Genomic DNA, 27,910 nt, shown 5'->3' with positions numbered 1-27,910 from the left:
TTTTATTATCTTTAGGAATAATTTTTAAATGTTCTAAAGTTCAGGGATAAGTAACACTTTCAATCCCTAGACCTCTTACTGATGCCAGAATAGCTTTCATAGTAAACATTTATTTTTTCTAAGATAGTTAAAGAAAACTAGGGAATTTTAATCACAAAATTCTAAATTATTTGAGGTTTGGGCTTCATCTGAGTATTATCTGAACCTGTAAATATGTGATGGCAGCAATAATTTAATATATTGAGTAGACAGTAGCCTAAATACTTTATGACTATTAAATTAATTTGTATACATAAAGACTTTAGAAAAAATGTATTGGTTATAAGTGAGGAAACAGGGATAGAAAGTTTAAGACAGTTATCATTGGTTAATAATTAGAAAGTGGAATAACTGGATTCAAACTCAGGAATGTCGTGCTCCAGAGGCTACTATAGCGGCTGTGACGCTCCTTATGAAGGAGCTAGGGTAGATGTCTACGTCAGATATCTGTGTATTTTATGGGAAATCCTACTTGTGATGGATGTAAAATTTGTGAGAATAACATGGCTTGTTGAATAGTAATATAAACATATCATTAGATATCAAGCTGTCATATAGAACATGTGGTCAGACAGATGTTGTATGCAGCATTGTGCAAATAAAACCTTACTAGTTGGGCATCATTTATGTGTAATATTGTCCCTGCTTGCAGAACATGTTTGGCTCAAGATTTTACATTCTTTATCATTCTTTGACTTTACAATGAACTTTATGTTTATTCTCTTGACCTAAATAGTTATAATGATATTAAGTAATAATTTGTTTCTGTTTAAAGCATCTTTTAAAGAAGGTTGACAATGTATTATTGCCTTTATCACAACTCAAGGGTCTCTATTTCATTATGATCAAACATTATAATCAAACAGAAGTATTTACTTCATACAGATGGCCATTACTTGAGGCCTACTATATCCCACTAAAGTGACAGATATCTGGACACAGAAATAGAGCAACCTAATGATAGCAACAGAAAACTAAGTGGTGCTATTATGTTCTAAGGAAGTAAACTCTTAAAGCCATTTATTGAAAACATAGTTATGATTTATCTATCTCTTGGTATCTAAATAGTTAATTATAAAAGTATATTTCTAAACCAATGGTCATATAAATATAATATATAAATATTATAAATATATATTTATATATTATATTTATATTATATATATATAATAAATCCACAATTTGAAGTCAATTCCCATGTTTACTGGGTTAGTATTAAATTTTGTCCAAGCATTATTAACAAGGGCAAGGATACTAGAAGGAAACTGCTCAAACTGATGTTTCTCTGTGTTAATTAATATCTCTTCATTATCTTTACTATTTAGAGGGAAGGGGTGATAGACACATGCAGTACTGCAGCATTGGTTATGAAGAGCCCCCAGAAGTTGTGGACTAGGGGCTTTAATTGAGATCCCTGAGCATTCTAACATGTGGTGCTAAAGGAAATGCCACTGCCCAGCCTCCATTACCTTTAATTGTTAAGTCACACATCTGGTTGTATACATTTTATAAGAGGATATATTGCATAAATTAGCTATTCTTTCACACATACTAAAGTTATAAATAAAAATGGAGTTACATAGTATGTGGATGATATCAGCACAGACCCCTATAATACCAATGGTAGTAGAGAAATATGACATGAGATTCTAAGCATCAGCATGGATGGAATAGTCAAACAACCATCTCTCAGCAAGAATTAATCTATAAAGTATTTTCTAATAGCAGGATGAGAACAGTAGAGGATGTAGTCAAATTAAAGATGTTTAAAAGTATGCTGTAATATGGAACATGGGAGAAAGATATTTTTCAAAAATAGCTGATGTATGGTGAAAGTAATACAGAAATTGGCATCCAAAGTCCCTCATGGAATTTTTTAATTTTAATATTTATTTATTAATATTTATTTATTCCCTTTTATTGCCCATGTTGTTTTATTGTTGTAGTTATTATTGTTGTCATTGTTGTTGGACAGGACAGAGAGAAATGGAGAGAGATGGGGAAGACAGAGAGGGGGAGAGAAAGACACTGCAGACCTGCTTCACCACTTGTGAAGAGACTTCCCTGGAGGTGCAGAGTGTGGGTTTGAGATCCATATGCTGGTCCTTGAACTTTGTGCCACCTGTGCTTAACCTACTGCACTATAGCCCAACTCCCAAGCTACTATAATTCTTTTTAAAAAATTTTTATATTTATTTTCCCTGTTGTTGCCCTTTTGTTTATTTTATTATTGTTGTTGTTATTGATGCCATTGTTGTTGTATAGGACAGAGAAAAATGGAGAGGGGAGGGGGAGACAGAGAGGGGAGATAAAGATAGACACCTGCAGACCTGCTTCACCGCCTGTGAAGGGACTCCCCTGTAGGTGGGGAGCCGGGGGCTCAAACCGGGATCTTCCAAGCTACTAGAATTCTATCCTGACTTCCCTGGGAAGACAACTTGACCAATGTGTCCTGGTACCTCACCTCTCCAAAGCCCTACCCCACTAAAGTAAGATGGAAATGGGTTGAAGATATGGATCAACCTTCCAACACCCATGTCCAGTAGAGAAGCAATAACAGAAGTCAACAGTCCCACCTTCTGCTCCCCCTCAAAGAATTTTAGTCCATACTCCTAGAGTAGGAGAAATGTTAGATGACCAGAGGGCTCTGAATTTCATTTCCATTAGAACCTTGAGAGAAAAGAAGAAAAAAGGAAGGAAACTTGGAAGTAGTAATAGGTACAGGTATGACTTAGAAAGGGAACACAAGGCCATAAAAAATGGGAAAGTCATATATGAAGCAACTTTCAGCTTATAGTATGATATTTGCATTGCATTATTATTGGTTTCATTTTTACCTAGGCACATGTATGTACTGTTATGATTTTTGTACTTCCTACTATTTCTTGAAAATGTTAGGAGATAAAAAAATATCCATATGATTAAATAATTAAAGAGGAACATTATTAAACTTAATAAACCTAATTTTAGGATGCACATGAGAAAAGACCCACATTGATTTGAGATGAAAAATACAAAAGTAAGGGGCGGGGATAGGTAGTGTAATGGTTATTTAAAAAGACTCTCATGCCTGTGGCACCAAAGTCCTAGATTCAATTGCCTGCACCACTATATGCCAGAGCTGAGCAGTGCTCTGGTAAAGTAAATAGAATAACATAACATCATAACATAACATAACATAACATAACATAACATAACATAACATAACATAACATAACATAACATACAAATGAATAAATTAAAAATACAAAAGTAAGCAAAGGGATATTATACAACTCAATTAGCAGCTGACATTAATTTTGATCCAAATACCAGTGATTATTGTACTATGTTATATATTATTCATTATACAATTATTTGTCATAATAAAGATATTACTCACTATGGATGGAAGGGCTAATATAATTGACTGAATACAATGTACCATTTTACATGTTCCAGATTTAAAAAAATAGTACAAGTGAGTTCTACAAAGATTCATTAAAAGTTCTACACAACATGTCTTTGGAAAAAGCAGCTCTAGGAGTCTACAAAATGTGTCATAGGGTCTCCTTTACCATACTTAAGGTATTTGGTTCAAACCTCAATACCACATGGGAACACAATACACAGCACCAAGAGCACTTAGTAGGTAGTAGAGTGGTGCTTCAGTGTGTCTCCTTCCCTCCTTTTTCTCCTTCTCAAAATAAAGAATAAAATTTGGGCCAAGATATCTCAGTGCATCTCATATTACAAACTCTGGATTCATTACTCAGTAACAGACAAAGGGAATGAGTGTGTGTGTGTGTGTGTTTTCTTATTTAGTCAGCCCTTTCTTCTCATTCTACCATTTAGATTCTTGTTCTTCTCATAGGCATTAATTACACGACATAATAAGTTTGAACTGTTATAACAATGGTGTTCTGTATAATCAAAGATACCACTTTGATGAGCATCTATACAAATACAAAATAAGTAATTATTACTACTGACTTGTTTCTGAAATTTAATTAAATAGAATGAAACAAAAATGCTGGAAATTACGAAAATGTACTTTGGAGTTAATCTATAATTATTATTGTGGTCTAGAGTTGGCATAAAATACACGTCCATCACCTGAGAAACTCAGGTGTCAGGCTGGACTTTGTAGTATTAAAAATATTAACTCATACATTGAATAAAAAAATAAAATAGAGAAAGCCATAGTCTGAGATTAGTAACATTCTTAGAATGTTATCAGTAAAATAATAATTATGAATAATTCATAATATGCAAAAATTCAGGGAGTTCTACATTCCACTGAACTAATGAAAATTCAACAAAGGGCAAGACTAATCTAAGTAATAAGCTCTTCTATTACAAGCTTTGATCTTTGAAATCTCCTTGAAAAGATTCCTTAGTAGAAGCTTAGAATCAGGTTTTCTGTAACATGGGAATAAATTGAATTCAAACTGTTCTGACCGCGAAATCTTAAACACAATCTGAAAGTACATGCCAAGCACCAGGTGCACTTTAAAGAGGCAATCCAGACACATGGAAAATTTCAAAATTTCCTCTTAATAGTTCTGTGGGTTTGATGGTGAAATATGGCTCCTTCTAGAACATCCCAGACCACTAGGTTTTGCCCAACAACCCAGTTAATTCATTAACAGAGAATTTTGCTCTTGATAAAGAAGTCAGCAGAGAAAGATGTAGGCACTGAAGTCTGACTCCCAGACAGCTTACTTGCCCATTTTAATATGACTAAATAATTCTTCTTTTGTGGTTTCTGCCCCTTTGCTGTGACTAGATGGGGGTGGAGGGGATTGGGGGGAAGAAATGATTCATACAAAATGAGATCTGTTGACACTCTTGGAAGAGATAAAGCTCAGATATCTCCTTAAAATAGTTTCCACATCAGCATTTGGGTTCTTTTAAGAAACTAGCTCACCTATGCCATAAAAGTCTGCCTTTGATTGTTACTGTATATTGTTTTAGGTGGTGCTGTTTGAGGATTTAAATACAGGGTTCTCTCATTTTAGAAACACTGTGTATCTTCAGGCGGTAGGAGAGATCAGAAAGAAGAGTTGTGCTCTAAGACTGGAGCTGTACAGCTGGAGAAATTTGGAAATTGGCAGAGGAAATTATAAGCACAAAGACAGTCTCTATAGCATGCTGAGAGCAGGTGCTTAGCAGTCCAAGAGAATGAGTCCTATTCCTTGCTCCCATTTTTTAAAGAGGTCAGGCAAAAAGTATATATTATTAGAAAACATTTATCTTTATAAATTTTGTCCACTAAATTATAATAATGTGTAGAATGCAATGGGTCATTGAAATGTGTGAAATTACACACCACGTAATCTTACAAAAAAATGCCATTGCACCTCTGATAGGTTTGAAGTTCTATTTGAAATGAGTACCACCTCCTTCTCAGTGTCTTTCTTCCCCAGCCCTCATTCCACAACAAAACAGTTATTACTCTGCTTCCTCTGACCAGCTTTTGTTTCATAATAGCACTAATTATCATCTATTTTTTTTATTGCCATCAGGATTTTCACCAGAGTTCAGTGCCTTACCACAAATTCACCAACCCTGGTAGCCATTCTTTTCTTTGTATTCATTTGATAGAATAGAGAGACACCTGCAGCACTTGCTTCATGGCTCATGAAATGTCCCCCTCCCCCCCTCCCCCCCCACACACACAGATGGATCTAGAGGCCTGAACCAGGGCCCTTGTGCATGGTGATATGTGAGAGGAGAGAAAAGTTGTAAAAGTCATGACATATTTTTCTATGAAAAATGTATCATGACTTTTCCAGCAATCCAGTATATTACTGATTTCATTAAGGTTTTGGAGCTAATGAACTTAGTTTACTTGCAATCTTATCTGCTCCATATATAATGTATCCTCACTCAGTGTGTACTTAATGAAACGTACAAATAAACTTCTGCAGGGTTGCCCTTAAAATGGAACTCAAAATAATAGGGTAACTATGTAACTTATTACACACTGACACTTTTTTTTTTGACAGTGAAAGAGGACACAGATAGGCACCATGATAACAAACATATACTTTCTAAAGCTTTGATGAATAAAGGAACAACATAATGCATACACATTTAGAACACTGAAGGGTTGTCAGAGATTAGGATTAAGGAGGAGCTTTAAAAGATATTATTATACCTGAGAATTCAGAAGATTAAGGCATCTAAAGACCAAGGAAGGATTCCCAAGAAGTTATCTTACTAGGCCCTCAGAAACTATGCCGTTTATGCAGTTCTGTTCCAGTGGAAACTAGATAACTTCCATGTGCTTTAGCTCTCTTGATTTCTACTGCTTAAAATCTGTTCCAGGTTCCCATTTCTTAGTTCACACAATGGCCTTGCCTAGAAAATCCTTGATTTCTTGTTTTGTCTTTGTTGACTAATCTAAGGATTAGAAAAGGTGAATTTAAGTTCAAACTGAAATTCTGTAATAAAGAAGTTTAGAATAGAAGAGTTTTCTTTTCTTCTTTTCTAACAAATAGGGTCTGATAAGTTCATAGCACTCACAGAACTGCTTGAAAAATTTACCTTCCACCCTCTGCAACCCACAACGACTCTGGATCCATACTCCCAGAGAGATAGAGAATGGGAAGGCTATCAGGGGAGGGGATGGGATATGGAGATTGGGTTGTGGGAATTGTGTGGAACTGTACCTCTTATTCTATGGTTTTGTTAATGTCTCCTTTCTTAAATAAAAAAAGGAAAAAAAGAAAAATTAATATTTATCTTAATACCCAATTTCCAATTTGAGATCATTCTAAAAGATGTATGTTGGCATAACACAAATTTGTCCTATTTCACTGACTCTTTGCAGTGACAGCTCTAAGGTTTACAGCTGAAAATAAAAACATATCTTCTGTCTTTTTGTTTGGTACAGAGTCCTGAGTAGAGTATGGATACTTAATGTGTTTAGTCAGAGGAAGAGGAAAACAATCTACTGCCTGGTTATCAAGAACTGGCTGCCTTTGGGTTCATGACACAGTTTTCAAATCCTTCCCTTAGGTTTTTCCTTATGGCTCAAGGAAACATGCAGACAGTGACTAATAGTAATCGAAATCCATCTAGTGTGCAGAGTAATTTTTGCTGTGGTCACCAGCGCTTCAGTTCTCTGGGCTGGAATTTTCAGATGAGAGAGAGAGACATAGTGAGAGAGGGAAAGATACCACAGTACCATGACTCCCCCCACTGCGGTGGGTGCCAGGTCAGCTACTGTCTTTTATAAATAATTTTTTAATTATTTTTTTAAATCTTTACTTATTGAGTAGAGAAAGAAATTGGGGGTCAGGCAGTAAGTAGCACAGCGGGTTAAACGCACATGGTGGAGCACAGGGACCAGCCTACGGATCCCAGTTCGAGCCCCCAGCTCTCCACCTGCAGGGGGGTTCAATTCACAAGCAGTGAAACAAGTCTGCAGGTGTTTATCTTTCTCTCCTCCTTACTGTCGTCCCCTCCTCTCTCCATTTCACTCTGCCCTATCCAACAACAATGACAACATTAATGACAAGGATTATAGTAACCACAATAGCAATGGGGAATGAGGGCAACAAAAGGGAAAGGGTGGATTCTGTATCCTGGATATTCCAGGAGCAGTGGATTCATGGTGTAGGCACCAAGCCCTAGTGATAACCTTGGAGGAAAAAAAAAATGAGAGACAGAAATCAAGAGGGAAGGTGGAAATAGAGAGGGAAAGAGATAGAGAGACACTTGTAGCCCTGCTCCACTGCTTGTGAAGCTTTCCCACAGCAGATGGGGACTGGGGGCTTGAACCTGGGATCCTTTCTCACTGTAACATGTACACTCAATCAGGTGCACCACCACCCAGCCCTGCTACTGTCTTTTATAGGAACTTGAAGAATATATTACATTATTGAAGAGCCCAAACAGGGTCTTTGGTCCTTTAAATAGACATTACTATTGATTCAATTCATACAAGATCAAAGTAGTAGATGGTAATAGCTGTGATTATGGTGAGATATCCCACATGAAGAAGCATGCCAGGCAGAAGCACACACACAAGGATATGACTAGAAAATGCTCTACTAGAGGAGAGAGAGAGGGATAGAGGGAGAGGGAGAAGGGGAGGGGGAGAGGGAGAGGGAGAGGGAGAGGGAGAGGGAGAGGGAGAGGGAGAGGGAGAGGGAGAGGGAGAGGGAGAGGGAGAGGGAGAGGGAGAGGGAGAGTGCAGTGCAGGGGTTGCAGGAGAGGCAGGCAGGGGGAAATCCACACATCTTGTGGACCATGCTCAGAATACTGGATTTTATACTCTCTCAACTTTTCTTAACTACCAATCCACTTCTGGTGGCCATTTTTTCACCCACTTTATCCGATAGGACAGAGAGAAATTGAGAGAGGAGGGGGGAGATAGAGAGGAAGGATAAAGACCTGAAGACCTGCTTCACCGCTTGTGAAGCTTCCCTGCAGGTGGGGAGCAGGGACTCGAACTCAAATCCTTGTGCAGGTCCTTGCGCTCAGTACTGTATACACTTATTCGGGTGTGCCACAACCCGGCCCCTGCTCCTTCAACTTTTCCATGTTACTCTTTAACAATGTGAGAGTCACTCATCCCTGCAATGGCCCATGTGGATGAGGTTAACATGTTTATGAATGCGGGAGAAGCAGATGAGTCTTTACTAGATAGAAAAAGACACCAATCATTCTCATAGATCAATCTTTTGGGAGGACATTAACATACAATACTATTTATTTGCTTGTGGATTGTAGGGCATTGTTTTTTTCTCTACTCCTTTATCCCCAACACATTGATCTGTAACTGGCACATAGATGTTGGGTTAATGGATAAATGAATTGATATATAACTCAAGTCAATAGGTAAGTACTTTTTCAGGTTTTCATTTTATAAAATATCATTTAGATTATGACTGAAATGAATACATTTTGAGTGGGGTCAAAGGATGAGTTATAAGATGCAAAGGACTGAGCTTTTAGAATAATCATACTATTATAGGTTATTGGGGGGGGTCTCTGGGAACTCTATGACTGACAGATTACAAGGTAATGTATCCTATCCTTCATTTAATTTCCAAATCAAAAGTAAAACATCTAGTATGTGCAAGGATTTCATTTTCTATAAATAAAATCTAAGACTCAGAAATATTTATTAAATAATTTGTATACAAAGCTGTACTTGAACTTACATTTAAAGTAGATGCTCGGGAGTCCAGCGGTAATGCAGCGGGTTAAATGCAGGCGCGCAAAGCACAAGGACCGGTGTCAGGATCCCGGTTCGAGCCCCCGGCTCCCCACCTGCAGGGGAATCGCTTCACAGGCGGTGAAGCAGGTCTGCAGGTGTCTGTCTTTCTCTCCCCCTCTCTGTCTTCCCTGCCTCTCTCCATTTCTCTCTGTTCTATCCAACAACAATGACGCCAATAATAACTACAACAACAAAACAACAATGGCTACAAAAGGGAATAAATAAATAATTAATTAAAAATAAAGAAAAAAAAGTAGATGCTCAATTGGGATTTATATCATGTGGTGACATGATACATATTTTTTCAGAATGAAACAATAGAACTATGAGGAGTAAAAAACTTCCAACACATTTTTAGGCTCTCAATTATATAAGAAATGCCTTATGAGTAAACATAGTAATTCCTACATTTTCATTATGAACTATGTTTTTTGCAGAAGTTGTTTTCTATTTTCCTTGTCATGTTTTTGTTTGTTTGTTTTTACTCTTTCTAGGATTTTATAGCTGAGTTTCCAGATTAGTCCCTTTCCTACTCTCAGCTCTGCTGCAGTTCCTCAGATAATTCTAGTGTCAACATTCCCAGAACATGTGATCACTTATAAATTAGAAATCAACTTGTGTTCTAGAATTGTGGCCAGAATTGTGCCACAGAGCTTCTAGATGACTGCTTCCAACTATCTTAGTCTGACAATCAGATCCAGGTTTTGATGCCCTCTCCTACCATCTTCAATCTGTAGTTTTTTCTATCCTTATATCGTATCATTTCCCCTAGGCCTATACTCCAAATTTCTGACATTCACCATGTCACCAAGTATAATTCACCTTCAGGTCCAGAGTCTTATTTGAACTATAGCTCTTTGCTTCGTCTTACGCTGTGGATCCTCTCTTTTCCACACAGTCATGTTGATTCCCGCACTATTCTGGTGGCTGGAGTTTCAGCTATGTTTCACTTTCCTTTTTAAAAAAAATTTTTATCTTTATTTTCTCGATAGAGACAGTCAGAGATTGATAGGAAAGGGGGTGATAGAGAAGGACAGAGACAGAGAGACACCTGCAGCACTGCTTCACCATTTGAGGGCCAGGGGCTCAAACCTGGGTCCTTGCGCACTGTAACATGTGCACTCAACCAGGTGAGCCACCACCTGGCCCCTTATGTTTTCATTTTCCTAACTTGCTGAAAGTTTATTTATTTATTTTGGATAGAGATGAAGATAGGGAGAGAGACACTTACATTATGGCTTGTGAAAGTACCTCTCCACTTCCTGTCCCTCTGCCCCTAGTAAGGACTGGGGACTTGAACCTAGATTCTAGGCATTACAACATGGGCACTCCACTAGTTCGCCACTGCCTAGTTGTTCCTTCCTGACAGCCCTCATATTCTTCGACATTTTGAATAGCCTACCTACACTGAGATCTGGGAATGTGTGACAGTGATTACTATGCTTTCACAAAAGAGTCATACTGGCTTTCCTTCACAGTGTATCATCATTACTGAGAAGTGACTGGCCACACAGAAATTCCATCTGCCCTTCTGTTTACACTAAGCTGGGAAAGTCTGAATAAATTTTTTCTAGTGAACAAAAAAGTGTTATAGGCTACTTCCAACCTGAATCATAAAAACATCAACAGAACAGACCACCATATTAAAAAAAAAAAAATGAAGAGAGGACATGGACAGACTCCACCAAGAAGGATATTCACATGTCCATAAGACTATGAAAACATGCTCAAATGCCATTAAGATGATAAATACCTATGAGAATGTCATATTTTAGGAAGTATGGAAAATATACATGCTGACAAAGATGTGGGGATAAAGGAAGACTTCTGCATTGGTGATGGGAATGTAGACTGGTCCAAACCCTGTCAACGCAGTCTTCAGTCATCTCAGAACATCAGAAATAGACTTGCCCTATGACCTAGCAATCCCTCTCTCATGGATTTATTCAAGAAATACCCAAAGAAGTCTCTGTACACATATGTTTATAGCAGCACTACTAGTCTAAACATGGAATCAGCCCAGAACTGAAGGATAGAGGACAGTCACTGAACAAGTTATGGTTTATATACACAATGTAATACTACTCAGCTATTAAAAAAGATGAAATTATCTCTTCTGCCTCATCTTGGAAAGAATTCGAAAGATTCATGTTATATGAGATCAGCTAGGTGGGAGAAAGATGAACACTAGATGGTCTCAAGAAAAGAAAGGCAAAGCATGGTGAAACTTGGACTAGAGATGGTCTGTGACAGCAAGTTCAAGGACATGAGGGGGTGGGAGGGGCTTTGAGTATGCCTGGAGACCCAATCTATAATGGTGAAAAGAGGACCCCAGTTGGTGGGGGACTGGTGTGCAGCCACCTCTAAAGAAATTTGAGAAATCATACCCTTATAACAACTGTCTCGTTAATCATTATTTTCCTAATAAAACAAAATGTAAAAATCTATATAATCACATGATAATCATCTGAGAGAGAAATTTGGGTATGTTGAATGTGTATCCTTGACTAACTATTTGAAGTACAATTCCTTCTTCCTTTACGTGTAAGAAAAATCGGTTGCTGGTATTAAAACACTGTGATGTGAGGGTCTGGCATTACATAAGTACAGCTCATTCTTGTTTAAACAATGAAGGCCAAAGTTTCTTAGTTACCTGAGTTTGTGATCCTTTGATTAAAACTCTACAGCAGAGCCATCAGTCCCTTTGAAGTTTGACACTGATGCTTAGTACATTCTGTAACTCTGTCTAGCTGTAAATAACTGATCTGAGGCCAGGCTCTGCCTCTCTTCTTGGGGTAGACCTCAAACACACTCCCGCTGACCAACTTTTTTTTTCTTTTACCCATTTGTTAAGCTATGTCATATTGAAAGATATTTGGAATATAAACTGTGTAGTGGGATCAAACACATTAAATCACATACCTCCATGGCCACACGTCCGAGAACACTCTGTCCAAGCTGTCCATCCTGAGAGCTGACAGTTGACGGCACATTCCACCAGGCAGTGGGTACTCATTCCTTGGGGCTTCTCCAAGTTATGCTGCAGATGAAAATGAAATTGGTTTTTGCTGGCAACATCAAATATGATCACTATCTTTTTATGGAGAAGGGTATCCTTTCTTTTTTAAATTTTTATTTATTTATTTATTTATTGGTATCCTTTCTTTTATGATAATCTTTTTATAGTTTTGTAGGAGAAAACATCTTTTTTGTTTATAAGGTGAGGGTAATCTTAGAAAGTGATTATTCTTCACAAAATAGGGTTTGCCTGTTCAAATTTCTTCTACCATAATCCACGACCCTTGAATAGACCTGCAGTTCATGTCTAGGATAACTGATGGTTATATGGCAGATAGATATCATCAAGGGACCAGGAGGAGGCACAGTGCTAAGTCCTAGTTTTTCACACATCTGGACTGGCCAATGGTACATTAAATAAAGTTCACAACCAGCTAAGGAAACACTAACAAAATAAGAAAAACCAAAATAGTCTTTCTAAAATTCATAGGATGTTATCCAGACTATAAATAGTCAGGGAGCAAAATAATGATAGACTTTATCTTCTTCATTACCTTTCAGAAATCACCTTCTAGGTAAAATCAATACAATTTCTAATCGGTAAGGAGAAGTCTTGGAGACAGAATAAATTATCTAAGAAATAAAAAGTAGTTTTTAGATATCTATAGCTTATGGAGTTCTTTAAAAAAGCAGGTTTTTTTTTTTTTTTTCCTCTACTATCATTGGTGCCAGAGGTCAAACCAGAAAACTCTTTTCGTGCGAATCTTATGCTCTGCCACTGTGCTATAATCTCAGTCCTATTAAAACTTTGACATTCAGTGCATTATAAATGTTAACAATATCCACTCACAGCTAAAATTAATGGTTATAACAACAGTACTTGATCAATGGGCAAAAGAGAAATTACCATGTGGAAACTCTGATCTAGTCTAAATACATGGGTACTACAGTTAGGTTCATAATTTTAGATTTTAAGAATTAATATTCTGTATATATTTGTTGGTTGTATAGTATTTGGAGAGCATATAAGTTTCTTTTTCTATCAATCAATAATTTATATCTTTCTTTGCATCAATAGTATAACAGGATTGTTACACAGAATAAATGTGAAGTTTTCATTGACATAGAGTTATGTATCACTGATCTATTTTTTCCAGAAAAAGGAACTTTCTTGAGAGGAAGACAAAATGAAATATTAAGAATAAATCTTTGGCACAAAAGACAGAACTTTGTCTTGTATTAGTCAAATGGGTCATTAAATTTCAAATTATCTGGCTCAGGGCTAGAGTTAGTCTTCTGTTAGACTTTCAGTTTGGGGGTTATATTGCAACAATACTTAAGTCAGGACAGGTAAGGCCAATTAAGTATTATTATTTCATTTTACTTCTGCTTGTGCCATTTGCTAGAAGAGGGAGGAACATTCATTTAGCCATTTTAAGGGGCTTCTGTGGAAACATCAATTAACTGGCTCCATAATTTCAATTTATTGTAAAGATAAGTTGGTGAATATTACTGTCTAATAGCACCTAGTCACCTTCATGACTGTGCAGTGCTTTCCATTATAGGCAGGCAATGCCAACATCTTTGGGACAGTTTGATTACAGTGTTTTTTTTTTTAAATCCTAAACTCCTAAGTATGTCACAGGAAAAGAAAGGGACAATAACATTATAAAAATTCAGAATTCAATACTTTGAAATTTGATAGGGAGGCATTTTGACTTGAATTACAATAGCATTATTTACCAATCATTTGTAAGCAAATTAAAGAATAATGAGTGTCAGTATTCACGTTACAGTGCAGGGATGGTACTCATTATATTTGCAAATTAACCCCATGCCCAATATAAAGAGAACTATCTAAACAAAGCAGTCAGCATTTTTTTCTTTTTTTTTTTTTGGCAAATAAGTACATATAAGTTCATAAAAGAAATAATGTTCAAATTGATGGGTTTACAGTTAGCAATATTTATATACTTTTATCATATTTGGGAGCTACACTCTCCCCTGATCCAGCTTACTAGTCCTTTTTCCAAGTATGACACCATCTCTCCAGACAATAACCTGGGTCTCCTGCATTTTAGATGGAAAGCTCAGGCAAAAACTAGTAAAGACATGGGCCCCTTGGAATATACCAAAAATAGACCTAGTAGCTTTTTCCAAAAGGGAGACTTCAAATCTCAATCTGCAATATTTTTGCCTTTAGGTTCATGACTAGTCAACAATATGTTCTGCTTTATATCTTAACTCTTTTTCAGCCACCAGGTCCCAGATGATCCTAAGATGGCAACCTGACTTCCCTGGGTAGATGACCCCACCATGTCTCCTGGAGTCCGCTTGCCCAGAGCTCTGCCCCAGTAGGGAAAGAGAGAGACTGGGAGTATGGATTGACCTGCCAACATCCATGTTCAGCGGAGAAGCAACTACAGAAGCCAGACCTTCCACCTTCTGCACCCCACAATGATCATGGGTCCATACTCCCAGAGGGATAAAGAATAGGAAAGCTATCAAGGGAGGGGACTGGATATGGAGTTCTGGTGGTGGGAATTGTGTGGAGTTGTACCCCTCTTATCTTGTAATCTTGTCAATATTTCTATTTTATAAATAAAAATTAAAAAAGAAATAATGTTGTAATATCCTGGGAGGTGACTCAGCAATAGAGCTCAAGCCTTGAATGTGGGAATCCCTTCATTTGATTCCTTCATTGGATACATAAAATGAAATAGAAAATGAGTACTCTGGTTCTCTCAATTAAATATATATGTTTTCAGGGACCAGATTATATCTCACCATGTAGGGCATGTGCTTTGCCATATGCATGGCTCAGGCTTAAGCCCAAATATACCCACAGACTAAGATAGATATGGGGGAAGCTCTGCCATGTTATATCTTTGCTTCTCTACCTGTCTTTTTGAGCGATATGAAAAAGTTGGCCAGAGAGCAGTTGAAATGACCTATTCATAGGACACTCCATCCTGTTCTACAAGAAAACAAAATGAAAAACGTATTTCCATGTTTTTAAGTGAATCCATTTCTCCAGTGCAAAATTACTTTACCTGTTGATTTTGATAAAGGTCAAACTGGTGAGGTAGAACTTTTTTATCTGTCATTTCTGTCAGACATTGTGAAGATTAAAAGTCACTAGTAAGAAATAGCCTTCGGTGTGAAGTGCAAATAAAGAACAATTTACCTGTTCACACTGGTCCACACTGACTGACTTGCCATCACTGCGCACACAGTTTAGAAGACGGGTCCTTACCCCTTGCCCACAGGTAGCATTTTCACTCAGCTGGCATGTGCTCCACTCTAGAGGCATAAAGTCACCATATAATATTTCAAAATTATGATCATGTAAACAAAATATAACAAGCCTATGATTATCTATGTTTGTGGAGAAGAACTGTGTACATGTCATCTTGAAATCATCTCTAAATTTTTCAAAAAATCAGAGTGGGCAACACAGGTATTGAACAAAGACAGACAAGCAAGATAGTTTCCTAAGTTGGTTTTCTATAGGTTGAAGAAGGAAATGCTTTGCTGGAAACCATCTACTGATTGCAAAAGGACAGGAAGAGACTAACCTCCAGAATCACAAAGGAAAACCCATTTTGAATCACCTATTTGCTGGAAATAACAGAGTGAAACTAATGCCAAAATAACGCTTATGCTATATATGGACTTGATTTTTCTTTCCAAAAATAATTATTTGTTTTTTTTTCCTTTTTTTGTTGCCCTGGTTTTATTTTTCATCATTGTTGTGGTTATTATTATTGTTGTTATTGATGTTGTTGTCAGATAGGACAGAGAGAAATGGAGAAAGGAGAGGAAGACAGAGATGGGGAGAGAAAGACAGACACCTGCAGACCTGCTTCACCGCTTGTCAAGCAACCCTCAGGCAGGTGGGGAGCCGGGGGCTCGAACCGGAATCCTTACTCCGGTTCTGAGTTTCATGCCATGTGTGCACTACAGCCCGACCCCCCAAAAAACAATTCTTATCCTCGAATCCATTTGGTACATTTGAAACAGTGGAGTTAAAGAGATATCCAGAATGGAACAGAAATTCCACTACTGCTACAAAAACCCTCCATATTTTCCTATCATGAATTAATTTTTGTATACTTGACTAGATGCACCATTCAGTAAATAACTGGAAATTTGAACCAGTTTTCATCTGATTCTCAAATCTATATAATTTGGTTTGAGCAGACAAATATGAACCTTGGGTGCCAGGTGATGGTGCACCTGGTTTAGTGCACACATTACAGTGCACAAGGACCCGGGTTCAAGTCCCCTGGTCCCCACCTGCAGGCAGAAAGCTTCACGAGCAGTGACTTAGGGCTACAGGTGTCTCTCTGTCTCTCTTCTTATCTCCTCCTCCTTTCTCAGATTCTGACTCTCTATATCCAATAATTAATAAATAAATAAATAAAGATGAACCTTGATCATGTAAAAGATGAGAACTCCTTTAAAGAATTTCTCGTAATTGTTGAATTATCTAAGTTTAATAGAAACTGCACATCTGTGTATACTAATATGGTATTCAAAGCAATATTGCTTTTATGCCGTGCCAGGCATTCCACATAGAAGGTGTATTTTCTATCAGAGTGTCATCTCCCTAGCCTGTTTGTTATTTGTTTTCATGACAGAGAGAGGCCAAAACACCACTCCACCACGGACTTCCACATCTTTTGATTTGGTTGCTGTCATGCTGCAAGCTAGGCCACTCTGAGGGCCTCAACCATAGAAGGCAAGTGCCTGACCACTGAGCTACCTCCTTTACCCCAATTTTAACTAGTATTTTGAAGACATGCAAATTTCTCTGTATTTCTAAATAATAATTATAGAAAACAAGTGTCTAAGTCACCTATTTTTCTTTTTTCTTTTTGCCTCCAGGGTTATTACTGCTCCTGGAGGCCACCTTTTCCCTTTTGTTGCCCTAGTTGTTTATTGTTATTACTATTGTTGTTGTTATTGCTGTCACTATTGTTGGATAGGACAGAGAGAAATTGTGAAAGAAGGGGAATACAGAGAGGGGGAGAGCAAGATAGACACCTGCAGACTTGCTTCACTTCTCTTGAAGTGACCCCCCACACTTGCAGGTTGGGAGCCTGGGAGCTCGAACTGGGATCCTTATGCTGGTCCTTGTGCTTTGCACCATGTGCGCTTAATCTGCTGTGCTACGACCCCCACCATTTTTTTTCCAAAGGAAAAATAACAAATACTCCAAGTCCTCTTTCACTTATAATGATCCAGTCAGTCCCTCAAAACTCAGCTCATTGAGATCCTCGTAGGATTTTTTTTTTCTTTAATGTATCACTTGGTCTCTATAGGTATGTGGGTGGGGTTTAGTTTTCAGTACTGAATTCAATGCTGAGACTTAGCCTAATTTGGCTAGAGAGATAGCATAAAGGTTATGCAAAAGACTCTCATGCCTGAGGCTTGAGGTCTCAGATTCAATCCCTAGCTCCAACATAAGCCCAGAGCTGAGCAGTGTTCTGGTTTTTTGCTCTGCATTTCTTTCTACTAAAATGAAATAGTGTTTGTTACATTTTAAGAGCGATTTTACCTTATCTACATTTCCAGTTCTGGCACTGAGGATGATAGGTAACAAGTCAATTAACAAAGTAATCATTTGGTATTACTATTATAGATACTGGGCAGGAAAACAAGAGCTATGGCTGAATAATGCCACTAATGTGATTTCTGGTGACTCCAAAATATTCCTGTTCAGCCAGGTGCACTTATTTGTCTTCTATTCAGTGAGGCCCACAGAACATGTGTATCACCAATTTCTTGAAACTCTAAAGGCTGTGGAGGAACTGTGTTCTACAACAGCATGGTTATATTATTCCCTAAATGGAAAAATATTTCCTGTTACTTCAATTTATATTTTATTACTTTTTATGTTTATTTGACTTATCATTATTATCATTATTACTATTGCCTCCAAGATTATCACTGGGGCTTGGTGCATGCACTACTAATCCACTGCTCCTGGTGGCCATTTTTTTTTTTTTAATTTTCTTGTTGGATAGGAAAGAGAAATTGAGAGAGGAGGAGAAAATAGAAGGGGAAGAGAGAGAGAAAGACATCTGCAGACTTGCTTCACCACTTGTGAAGTAAGCCACCCGCAGATAGAGAACTGTGGGCTTGAACCAGGATCCTTACACTCAGGCCTTTGCGCTTCATACTATGTGTGCTTAACCCAGTGAGCCACCGCCTGACCCCTTTTTTCTTTATATTTGATAAGATATAAATTGAAAAAGGGAGGAAGAATGATATCGGCAGCACTGCTTCACCACTCATGAAACTTGTCCCATGCAGGCGGGGACTGGAGGCTTGTACCTGGGTCCCTGCACATACAAATGTGTGCATTTAACTAGGTGCTCTACCACCTAGCCCGCTGCTACTTATTTTTGCTGTTTCAGTTTATCATATCTTACTTCAAGTTTTGTCTGAAGTGTTTCCAACTCTGTGCTACTCTTATTTCAGAGCTTTCTTGTGGCTTTGCTTACTCTGTGTCAAGAGTGTCATTCCTTATCGTGAAGGAACACTGGGAAAGACCAGGTCTCAGCTTCTTCTGCTATACACCCCACAATCTAATTTCAGTACTTTATCCAGAGAATGTGAATACTGGTACGCACTCTCCTGTTAGTCAGTGTACAGGGGAAATGGCATGACCATGGTTATAAATTGTACCTGTTAGGTTATAGTGGAACTGGAAGCAATTCTCATTGAGAAGGCAAGGTCGCACCTGTGAGTCCTCAGCACAGGTCCTTGAGTTCAGCGAGGACCTCAGTAGATGGCGGGTTCTTCTCTGCACTGTGTTGCATGACTGTGAAAAGCAAAGAGCAAACAGCTTTGTAAAAGATCCCCAGCCACTTGATACATTATACATACCTATCAGTCAATGTACATATTGGCACATGCTTAACTGGTACAGAAAAAAATATTTAAAAATGTTAAAGATTATATTTAGAAAATAAAACCATTCTATGATTCACTGTGAACAGTTTCTTTTGATACGACAGGTTTTTAATTTTTCTGTTATAATGAAGCCAGAATTTCTCTCTCCTGCCCACCCCCCTTTTACTATAGCACTGCTCAGCTCTGTTTTATGGTGTTGTGGTGGTGGTGCGGTGGCTGAACCTAAGACCTAGGAGCCTCAGGCATGAGAGCCTCTTTACATAACCATTTATGTTATCTTCCCCCTGCCCAGGCCAGAATTTCTCTCACCCATATATAATTAGGTACATGGAAACTTTTCAACAATTAAACTCATTTTGCATTCTCAAATAGTCTGCTATGTAATAGATTTATGCATTTTGAATGTCTAAATAAATGAAAAATGAAGGCATCCCTACCCCTTCAGAGTCCAACCCAACAGGAATTTCCATAGAACAATTTTAATATATTTTTTAAAACCTCAACACAGTCATGCACAAAGCATCATCACTGTATCATCACTGCCAACACGCCAGAATTTGTTTTTTCTTATTTTGAAGGTCACCAGCCACAGAAGAATGAGCGACTGCAAGTCTTTGTTTTTTCAGAAAATAAATAAATAAATAAATGAAATAGCCCAGAAAGTGGCACAGCAGGTAAGGTGTCGGGTTCTCAAATATAAGGTACTGAGTTTGATCCCTCATACCATATGGTCACAAGTGCTACTCTGGCTTCCCAAAAATATACATTTTTCAAATAAATTAAATGTATATATCTGAACTTCAAAGACTTCCTACAAATATCGTCTTACCTGTAGCTCCACAATTCTCTACCTCAATCCAGTCATTTTCCTTGGAGTTAATTAAACCTGTAATACCTCAACCAACAATTTGATTAACCTCAACCACCAACCTCTATCTATTGAAACAATCTTTTATCAGTAACCCTGCATCACATCTCCCCCTTTTTCAGACCATTAATCTAGGCTTCATCACTGACAGTCATTAACAGTGACACAATCCTTTATCATTATCCTGAGTAATATTACACAACTAACAGGAATATTTCTATAGAATTTGTTTCTATGTCTCAAGCTTTTTAATGTAGACTTTAGTCGTAAGTAAGTGCCTTCAATCTAAGCACTTAAGGTTTCAAATAAGTAAACTGAATTTTAACATTGGGCTTAAATTGTTAATGCATTTCTAATAATAACTTTTTAAAAATATTAAATTAGCTATAATCTTAGACTAAGGAGACCAAAAGTAACCAGTTTTGTCAGTTTATAAGATATAGATATTTGTAGAGGCATTAAGTGACATAAATTATGGTAAGGTCTTGTATGATACAGTAAATCTTAACCATGGGATTTTCAAAGTAAGCCAAGTCTCTAAATGACTTGGTTATAATAATAGGCTTAAGAAGGCAATGTATCACTAAGACAACAAGAAACCCATATTTTCCCAGTCTTGGAACCTTTGGGGTTTTACTCGTTTTCCTTCATGCTTCTCTTGATCCACACCATTTGATACTGCATCTGCTGATCTCAACCAAATCAATGCAACCAGTGCCATATTCCACTTTAGACTGTGTCCAGAGAGGCCAGGCGTAGCATGTCCACCCTCCAGCTCTATTACTCTGGTTAGAAATTTTCCTAGCTCATAGGACCCTTTAGTTCCATTTCTGGTGGTGCACTTCCTAACAAAGTTACAGAACCTAGATATAGACCAGGGCCCATGAGATAGGGCACATGTGCACATGTATTCAAAAGTTAGGGGAAAATATATACCTTAAAGTAAAAGTTTGCAATCGTCTAGTGACTCAGTAAGTGCACCAAGCGCAAAGTGCAAGGACTGGCATAAGGACCTGACAAAATGTAACATCATTTTATGATCAAAAGACTACAAACACAGGAATAGATGGAAAATTCCTCAAGAAAGTAGAGTGCATATATAGTAAACCTACAGCAAATATCATACTCAATGGTGAAAAACTGGAAGCATTCCCCCTCAGATCAGGTACTAGACAGGGCTGTCCACTGTCACCATTACTATTCAACGTAGTGTTGGAAGTTCTTGCCATAGCAATCAGGCAGGAGAAAGGAATTAAAGGGATACATATTGGAAGAGAAGAAATAAAACTCTCCCTATTTGCAGATGATTTGATAGTATACGTAGAAAAACCTAAAGAATCCAGCAGGAAGCTTTTGGAAATTATCAGGCAATATAGTAAGATGTCAGGCTACAAAATTACCATACAAGTTAGAGGCATTCCTCTATGCAAACACTAAGGTAGCAGAAGAAGAAATCCAGAAATCAATTCCTTTTACTGTAGCAACAAAAACAATAAAATATCTAGGAATAAAAATAACAAAAGAAGTGAAAGACTTGTATACTGATAATTACTAGTCACTACTCAAGGAATATAAAAAGACACACAGAAATGGAAAGATATTCCATGTTCATGGGTTGGAAATGTTAACATCATCAAAATGAATATTCTCCTCTTATCCTTATACAAATTTAATGAAATCTCCATGAAGATCCTACCCAATTTTTAGGAGAATAGAAAGAAGCTACAAATGTTTGTCTGCAACCAGAAAATATCTAGAGTTGCCAAAACAATCTTGAGAAGAAAGAAAAAAACTGAAAGCATCACACTCCCCCATCTCAAATCATATTATAAAGCCTGACCTTTTCTGTGGTCCATTAGTATGTATGATCGCTTTCCATCCTTTCACTGAGTCTGCGTTTGTCTTGTTGAATTGGTGGAATTCCAGCATATGGTTGGGTTGTGTTTTCTGATCCATTTTTCTACTCTGTAATTCAGGCCATTGACATGCATTGGTATTATAGACTTCTTCTTCTTCTTCTTCTTCTTCTTCTTCTTCTTCTTCTTCTTCTTCTTCTTCTTCTTCTTCTTCTTCTTCTTCTTCTTCTTCTTCTAGCGTTTGCCCTTCTTCCGTAGCCAGTCAACAGCATCAGGTTGAGCTTTATAGACTAGGTTGAGTATTATAGACTAAAGATATTTTAATACCATTATTGTAGATTTTTAGAGTGTTTTGATATATGGCATATTTTATGGTGATGTTGTGATTATAAGAGACATTTCAGAACTTCTTGAAGGGCAGGAGTGGTGATAGTTGATTCCTTCAAGTGTTGCTTGTCAGAAAAACTTTTTATACTTCCATCAGTCAAAATGACAGTCCAGCAGGATACAGCAGTCTTGGTTGAAAGCCTTCTCATTGAGAGCTCAAATGTATCTTGCTATTCTCTTCTGGCCTTTAGAGTTCCTGTGGAGAAATCTATTGCTAATTGTATGGGGTTTTCTCTGTGACTTTTTTCTCTTGCAGCCTTCAGGATCCTGTCTTTATCCATATTTCTCTTCATTCTAAATATAATATGTCTTTCTTTAAGTCTGGGTTAATTCCTTTTGGGACCCGTTGGGATTCTTGAACCTTTAAGTCTCTTATGTTGCCTAGAGTAGGGAAGTTGTCAGCTATAATGTCCTGTAGAATGCTTTCTTCCCTTTGCTCTCTTTCTTCCCCTGGTAAGCAGTGTAATGCCTATACTTTTTCTTCATTCCCTATGGCTCTGTTGTTGTCAGCATCTCTTAATATCTTTTTGAGGTCTCTTAATTCTTTAACTTTCTCAAATTCATCCTCAATCTTGCTAATTCTCTTTTTCTGCCTCAGTTATTCTGTTCTCTATTCCCTCCTTCTGTAGCTCAAATATTTTGTTTCCCTATTCTGATATTGTATTAGCTTGTTCAGCTACTGCCCTTAGCTCAGGTATTTGATCTTTCAGCTCTCTAATTTCCTCAAGATAATCAGTGTTTTCTGTCAGAGTCTCATTTATTCTTTCCCCATTTCTAATGATACTACTTTCAAACTTTTTATTCACTCCAATGACTAATACTTCAATTAGTATTTGGATGTTGTCCTCATTCTTATGTGCTTCTACCTTTTTGTGCCTTTTATCTCAGCTTTTGACCTATTTCATTTCTCCAATGTTTCCTCTTGGTTTAACCATTGTATATAGTGCGTTATGAGGTCCCTCCCTCAGTAATTTTCAATTTACTTATCACATTTTCTTGGATTGACTTGTGTGCAAATAAGACATTTAAGAGTTCACACTTGCAAATCTTAATTAACATTTGTTTTGATGTTATCTCAGTCCCTAAGGTGAAGCACAGCGGCTATTAAACCTACTTATTTATGTTCCCTGAAGGCTATTAGAGTCTGAGGGCTTATAAGTATAAGTAGATTTTTTTTTTTAGATTAATCACTCACTTGTGACCAAGAGATAAAACAGGATGGGAGAGAGATAGCACAGTGGTTATATAAAGAGACTCCCATGCCCTAAGGGCCCAAAATCCTTGTCTTAATCCCTGCTCCATGACCAGCCAGAGCTGACCCAAGCAGCACTTTGTGGCTCTGTGTTTCTGAATAAATCTTGGTTTCTGGGGGGATTATTCACACTTTCTCTTAATTTATAAGGCTTCTACTATATAGCCACACCTCCAGACCAGCCAGATTTTCTCCTTAGTCACCCAGCCAGATCTCTGCCTCCCTGATATCAGTATAGGGATTCCCTTGTGTTGTTTTAGCCCTTGAGCGGCAATAGCCATAGAGATTCTCTATTGTAATGGGTGAGGTTTAGGTGGTATTTTCCATTCAGCAGTCTTTTTATTGATAAAACTCAGACCAGAGGTGGTGCGTGAACTGGAAAACTGCTGGGCTGGTATCAGCCACTCCAAGTAGATATGGGCTTTTAACCCCAGCAATCTCTCCTTAAGCCACTCTCTATCCATGAGCCATACATATTTGCACTCTCCTCTGACTTGGAGGGTTCCTAAAGTAATGTTAGCCCTATCTTGTGTTCTCAGTGATCTTCTTTGCTATTGCTATTTGATCAGAGAGAGAAAAATGCATTTTCACCTTGGTTGCTTCCAGGTGTCAGCTATATACATTTTACATTTTTAATTGTAGGGAATTGTCTTAGGATGACCACGAAGAGACACTGAAACAAAGTAATTATTCTTAATTATCTACAAAAGATCTCATGACAAATGTTCACCAATACTTTACTAGTTCACCCATTAATTTGTTCTTACTAGGACACAAAATAAATGATTTTCCAATGAAACATAATTGATGTTATCTCTGTATGTAATCATAATTAGAGTTGTATTTTCTTAACTTTTGTTTTGCTACCAGGGTAATCTGTCTTCATGACTCCATAATTCATGTTGGCCATATTCTCTTTCTTCTTTTTTTTTTTTTTTTTGCCTCTAGGGTTATTGCTGGGGCTTGGTGCCTGCACCATGAATACACTACTCCTGGAGGCCATTTTTTTCCTCTTTTGTTGTCCTTGTTGTTGTTATTATTGTTGTTGTTGATGTCATTCATTGTTGGGTAAGACAGAGAGAAATGCAGAGAGGAGGGGAAGACAGAGAGGGGGAGAGAAAGATAGACACCTACAGATCTGCTCACCATCTGTGAAGTGACTCCCCTGCAGGTGGGGAGCCAGGGGGCCTGAACTGGGATTCTTAACGCCAGTCCTTACGCTTTGTGCCACATGCGCTTAACCCACTGCACTACCGCCCAACTCCCCCCCCCCATATTCTCTTTTCTTTCCCTCATTAGAGTGTGTGAATCAGAGATACAGAGATAGATAGATAGAGATAGAGAGATACTATGACTGTTTCACTGCTATAAGAGCCTCCCCAACCTTGTGCATACTCCCTTATGGTAGCCTGGGGTTAGAGCCCAGGTCCTCACATATGGTAGCAAGTGTGCTCTACCTGCTGAGTTAACTGTGAGCCCTAGTACTACTTTTCTACCTTATAAGTAATCAGCATCTAAGCCAAGTGAGTATTGTACGGATTTATGCACCTACTATAACAATTCAAATACATCAAATAAAGCAAAAGAGAATATCACATACATATATACATAATCAACAAATAAACAATCTTAAACTGGTCTCTAATTCACTCTGTACCTTAGTGTTTCATTTAAACTAGCTAAGAAAAGGTTGTGGATATAGTAGTAAAATTTTATGACATTTAAATTTTTTCTCTTAATATGATATTTAATAATTTCCTCTTAATATAGCATAGTTTACTGGTTTCCAGTCTAGTGGATTTCAAGACATCCTTGGCCTAACCCATTTTTATAAGCACCCAATTTTGATAAACACTTTCTATAAATGCACAATGAACCAGCAATGAAGGTACTTTTATAGTCATACATAGACTCTGGCAATGAGAACAGTGTAGCTGTCTAAAATTTACAAACACAAGCCTACCTAATCTGAGGTATATTATCAAGTGCCACCTTCTAAATTATCCTAGCACTGCTAGCAACAGAAATAAGTACTACTTTATCAACTTATATGTTTTTCTATTAGTTACTTATAGAAGTTCCTAAAGTAATAAATTGTTCACAGACAGATAGGGATAGAGCTAAGGAAAAAAATAATGGAAAAGGAGGCTGATAAATGATTTCTTTATTGAATCAAAATTCCTTAAATATAAACCTGAATCTCCTATCCTCTTGGGTATTTATATAAGGAAATATTGTCAATTTCCTAAGAAATGAGAAAGTGAAGAGGGGATAGTAAACAAAAAGTTGCCTTTTGCTAAATTTTGGGATGCATTGGATCGACCTTCCCGTGGTGCATCCCGTGAGTACCCATTCATTGGGGAAACTGACGATCCTTCCTAGCCGACTGAATCCACATGGATCCCAGTCACTTTCAAAGCCAGCAACAAGCAGCTCCTCATGTTAACTGGCTACAGAAGAAGGGCAAACGCTAGAAGAAGAAGAACTATAAAATTCATGGTTATATAACTGAGTTTAATTGCTAGGAAAGAAGGTGATCACAACAACTGGTTAGTTATGGCTGATGAAAACCCTTCATCACATTAGGTTTTCTTACTTATTTTCTTGAAAACAAGTATTTAAAGTTCAACTCTTCCTTTTGATTTTGTACTATCACACCTTTGCTTCTTTCTGAAAACAAGGATTTTACTCAGTAGCTTGACATAAATATCTGTATTCACCCCTCCAAATGAAATCATATATTCCTTTTATGGGCTTCCACTGATTCCCTTGAGCCCATATAAATGGAAGTGACTCCTAGAAAACATTTCCAATGCACTTGCACACATAGTGGTGTACATTCCTGCCCATGAGCTATAAGAAGAAAACCTAGGGGTTGGGTAGTACTATCACAGCAGGTTAAGCACAGGTGGTGTGAATGGATTGGCAAATCCCAGTTCAAGCCCCTGGATCCCCACCTGCAGGGGGTTGCTTCACAAGAGGTGAAGCAAGTCTGCAGGAATTTATCTTTCTCTCCCCCTCTGTCTTTCTCTCCTCTTTCAATTCCTCTCTGTCTTATCCAACAACAAGGATAGCAATAACAACAACAATAACAACAATGGTAAAACAACAGGGGCAACTAAAGGGGGGAAAATAGCCTCTAGGAGCAGTGGATTCATAGTGCAGGCACCGAACCCCAGTGATAACCCTAGAGCCAAAAAAAAAAAAGATAAAATTCAGGTCTTAATTTTCATAAATGTAAGATGTCTGTTCTGACTATATTTTGTTGCATGTATAATTCTGCAAACTACCATCAGCAAATAAATGGTCAATCCTGGACTATAGTCATGTTGCCTGAATATAAAAGTTTCTAGGCAATGGGGATGGAGGTGGGTGGGGGAGGTCTAGGATTCTAATAAAGAGATAAGATAGTGTTTACTTTAATTCTAGACATGGATATAGAGTCTACATGAAATTTCCAAGAAAAAAAAGTAACTCATTATTACATGAAACATATCAACAAATGGGACAAATTAAAATATGAATGATTTTAATTAATTTTTTTAATTTATAAATATTGTATTTTGAATAAATTCAGATAAAATGTATATTTTGATGTTTTTCTCATTAACACTGAACTATTAATAATCTTAATTTATTTTTTAAATATTTTTCTTAGCTGGATTAATGGTTGATAGTGAATATAGTTGGTACATGTGTAAAAGTTCTCAGCTTTTAACCTTGTCAAAGTGAGGACTACAAAAGCTAAATAAGGGCAAGAGACTGGCATACTTTAATGATGACCAGGCCACCCCATCACCTAGGACCCAAGTCAGGGAGTTCCACACAGACATGATGGGCCCAGACCTCTAATAGATCCCTCTTGCCACTGTCACTGGTCATCTCCATCAGGAACAACATAATGAACCCTTTGGGGGGCCCCTATAGGACCTTGCCCTCAAAGTGGATCAATAATGGTAGGGAATGTTCCATTCTCTGAAGGGAGATTGGACAACATACTCTACCTACTAGCTGAGGATGATGGGTCCTGAAATCAATGCAGCTTGGAGGAATGTTCATAGTGGTAACCACAGAATGTGAGCTCAGACCTACAGGGATGCAGAGGTTACATAGGTTCCTGTGCTAACTATGGGCCCCAGATCAAATCTATGGGGTTTACTGTTAAAAATATTTATATACTTTCCCATATTTGGGAGCTACTTTCTTCCCTGATCAAGCTTTCTGGCCCTTTCCCCAACTGTGACACCAACTTCCCAGACAATAACCTGGGTCCACCTGCATATCAGATGTCAGGCTCAGGCAAAAACTAGTAAAGTCATGGGACCCTTGGAATGTACCCAAAATAGACCTAC

At 37.6% G+C, this 27,910-nt stretch overlaps 1 protein-coding gene across 1 annotated transcript in view; it reads right to left on the bottom strand.

Annotated features, from left to right (window-relative positions):
- The window catches only part of THSD7B (thrombospondin type 1 domain containing 7B), a 1,062,005-nt gene that overhangs the window by 28,068 nt on the left and 1,006,027 nt on the right, over positions 1-27,910 (bottom strand). Inside the window, exons 18-20 of the mRNA XM_007525013.3 lie at positions 18,968-19,103; positions 15,459-15,574; positions 12,176-12,293 (exon numbers count right to left, since the gene is read on the bottom strand). Coding sequence (XP_007525075.1) covers positions 12,176-12,293; positions 15,459-15,574; positions 18,968-19,103 — 370 coding nt within the window. The remainder of the gene's footprint in view (positions 1-12,175; positions 12,294-15,458; positions 15,575-18,967; positions 19,104-27,910) is intronic.

The sequence above is a fragment of the Erinaceus europaeus genome, chromosome 18, assembly GCF_950295315.1.
Source record: "Erinaceus europaeus chromosome 18, mEriEur2.1, whole genome shotgun sequence".
Lineage (NCBI taxonomy): Eukaryota > Metazoa > Chordata > Mammalia > Eulipotyphla > Erinaceidae > Erinaceus > Erinaceus europaeus.
The sequence above is the reverse complement of the archived record's forward strand: the minus strand, read 5'-3'. Positions and strand labels throughout refer to the sequence as shown.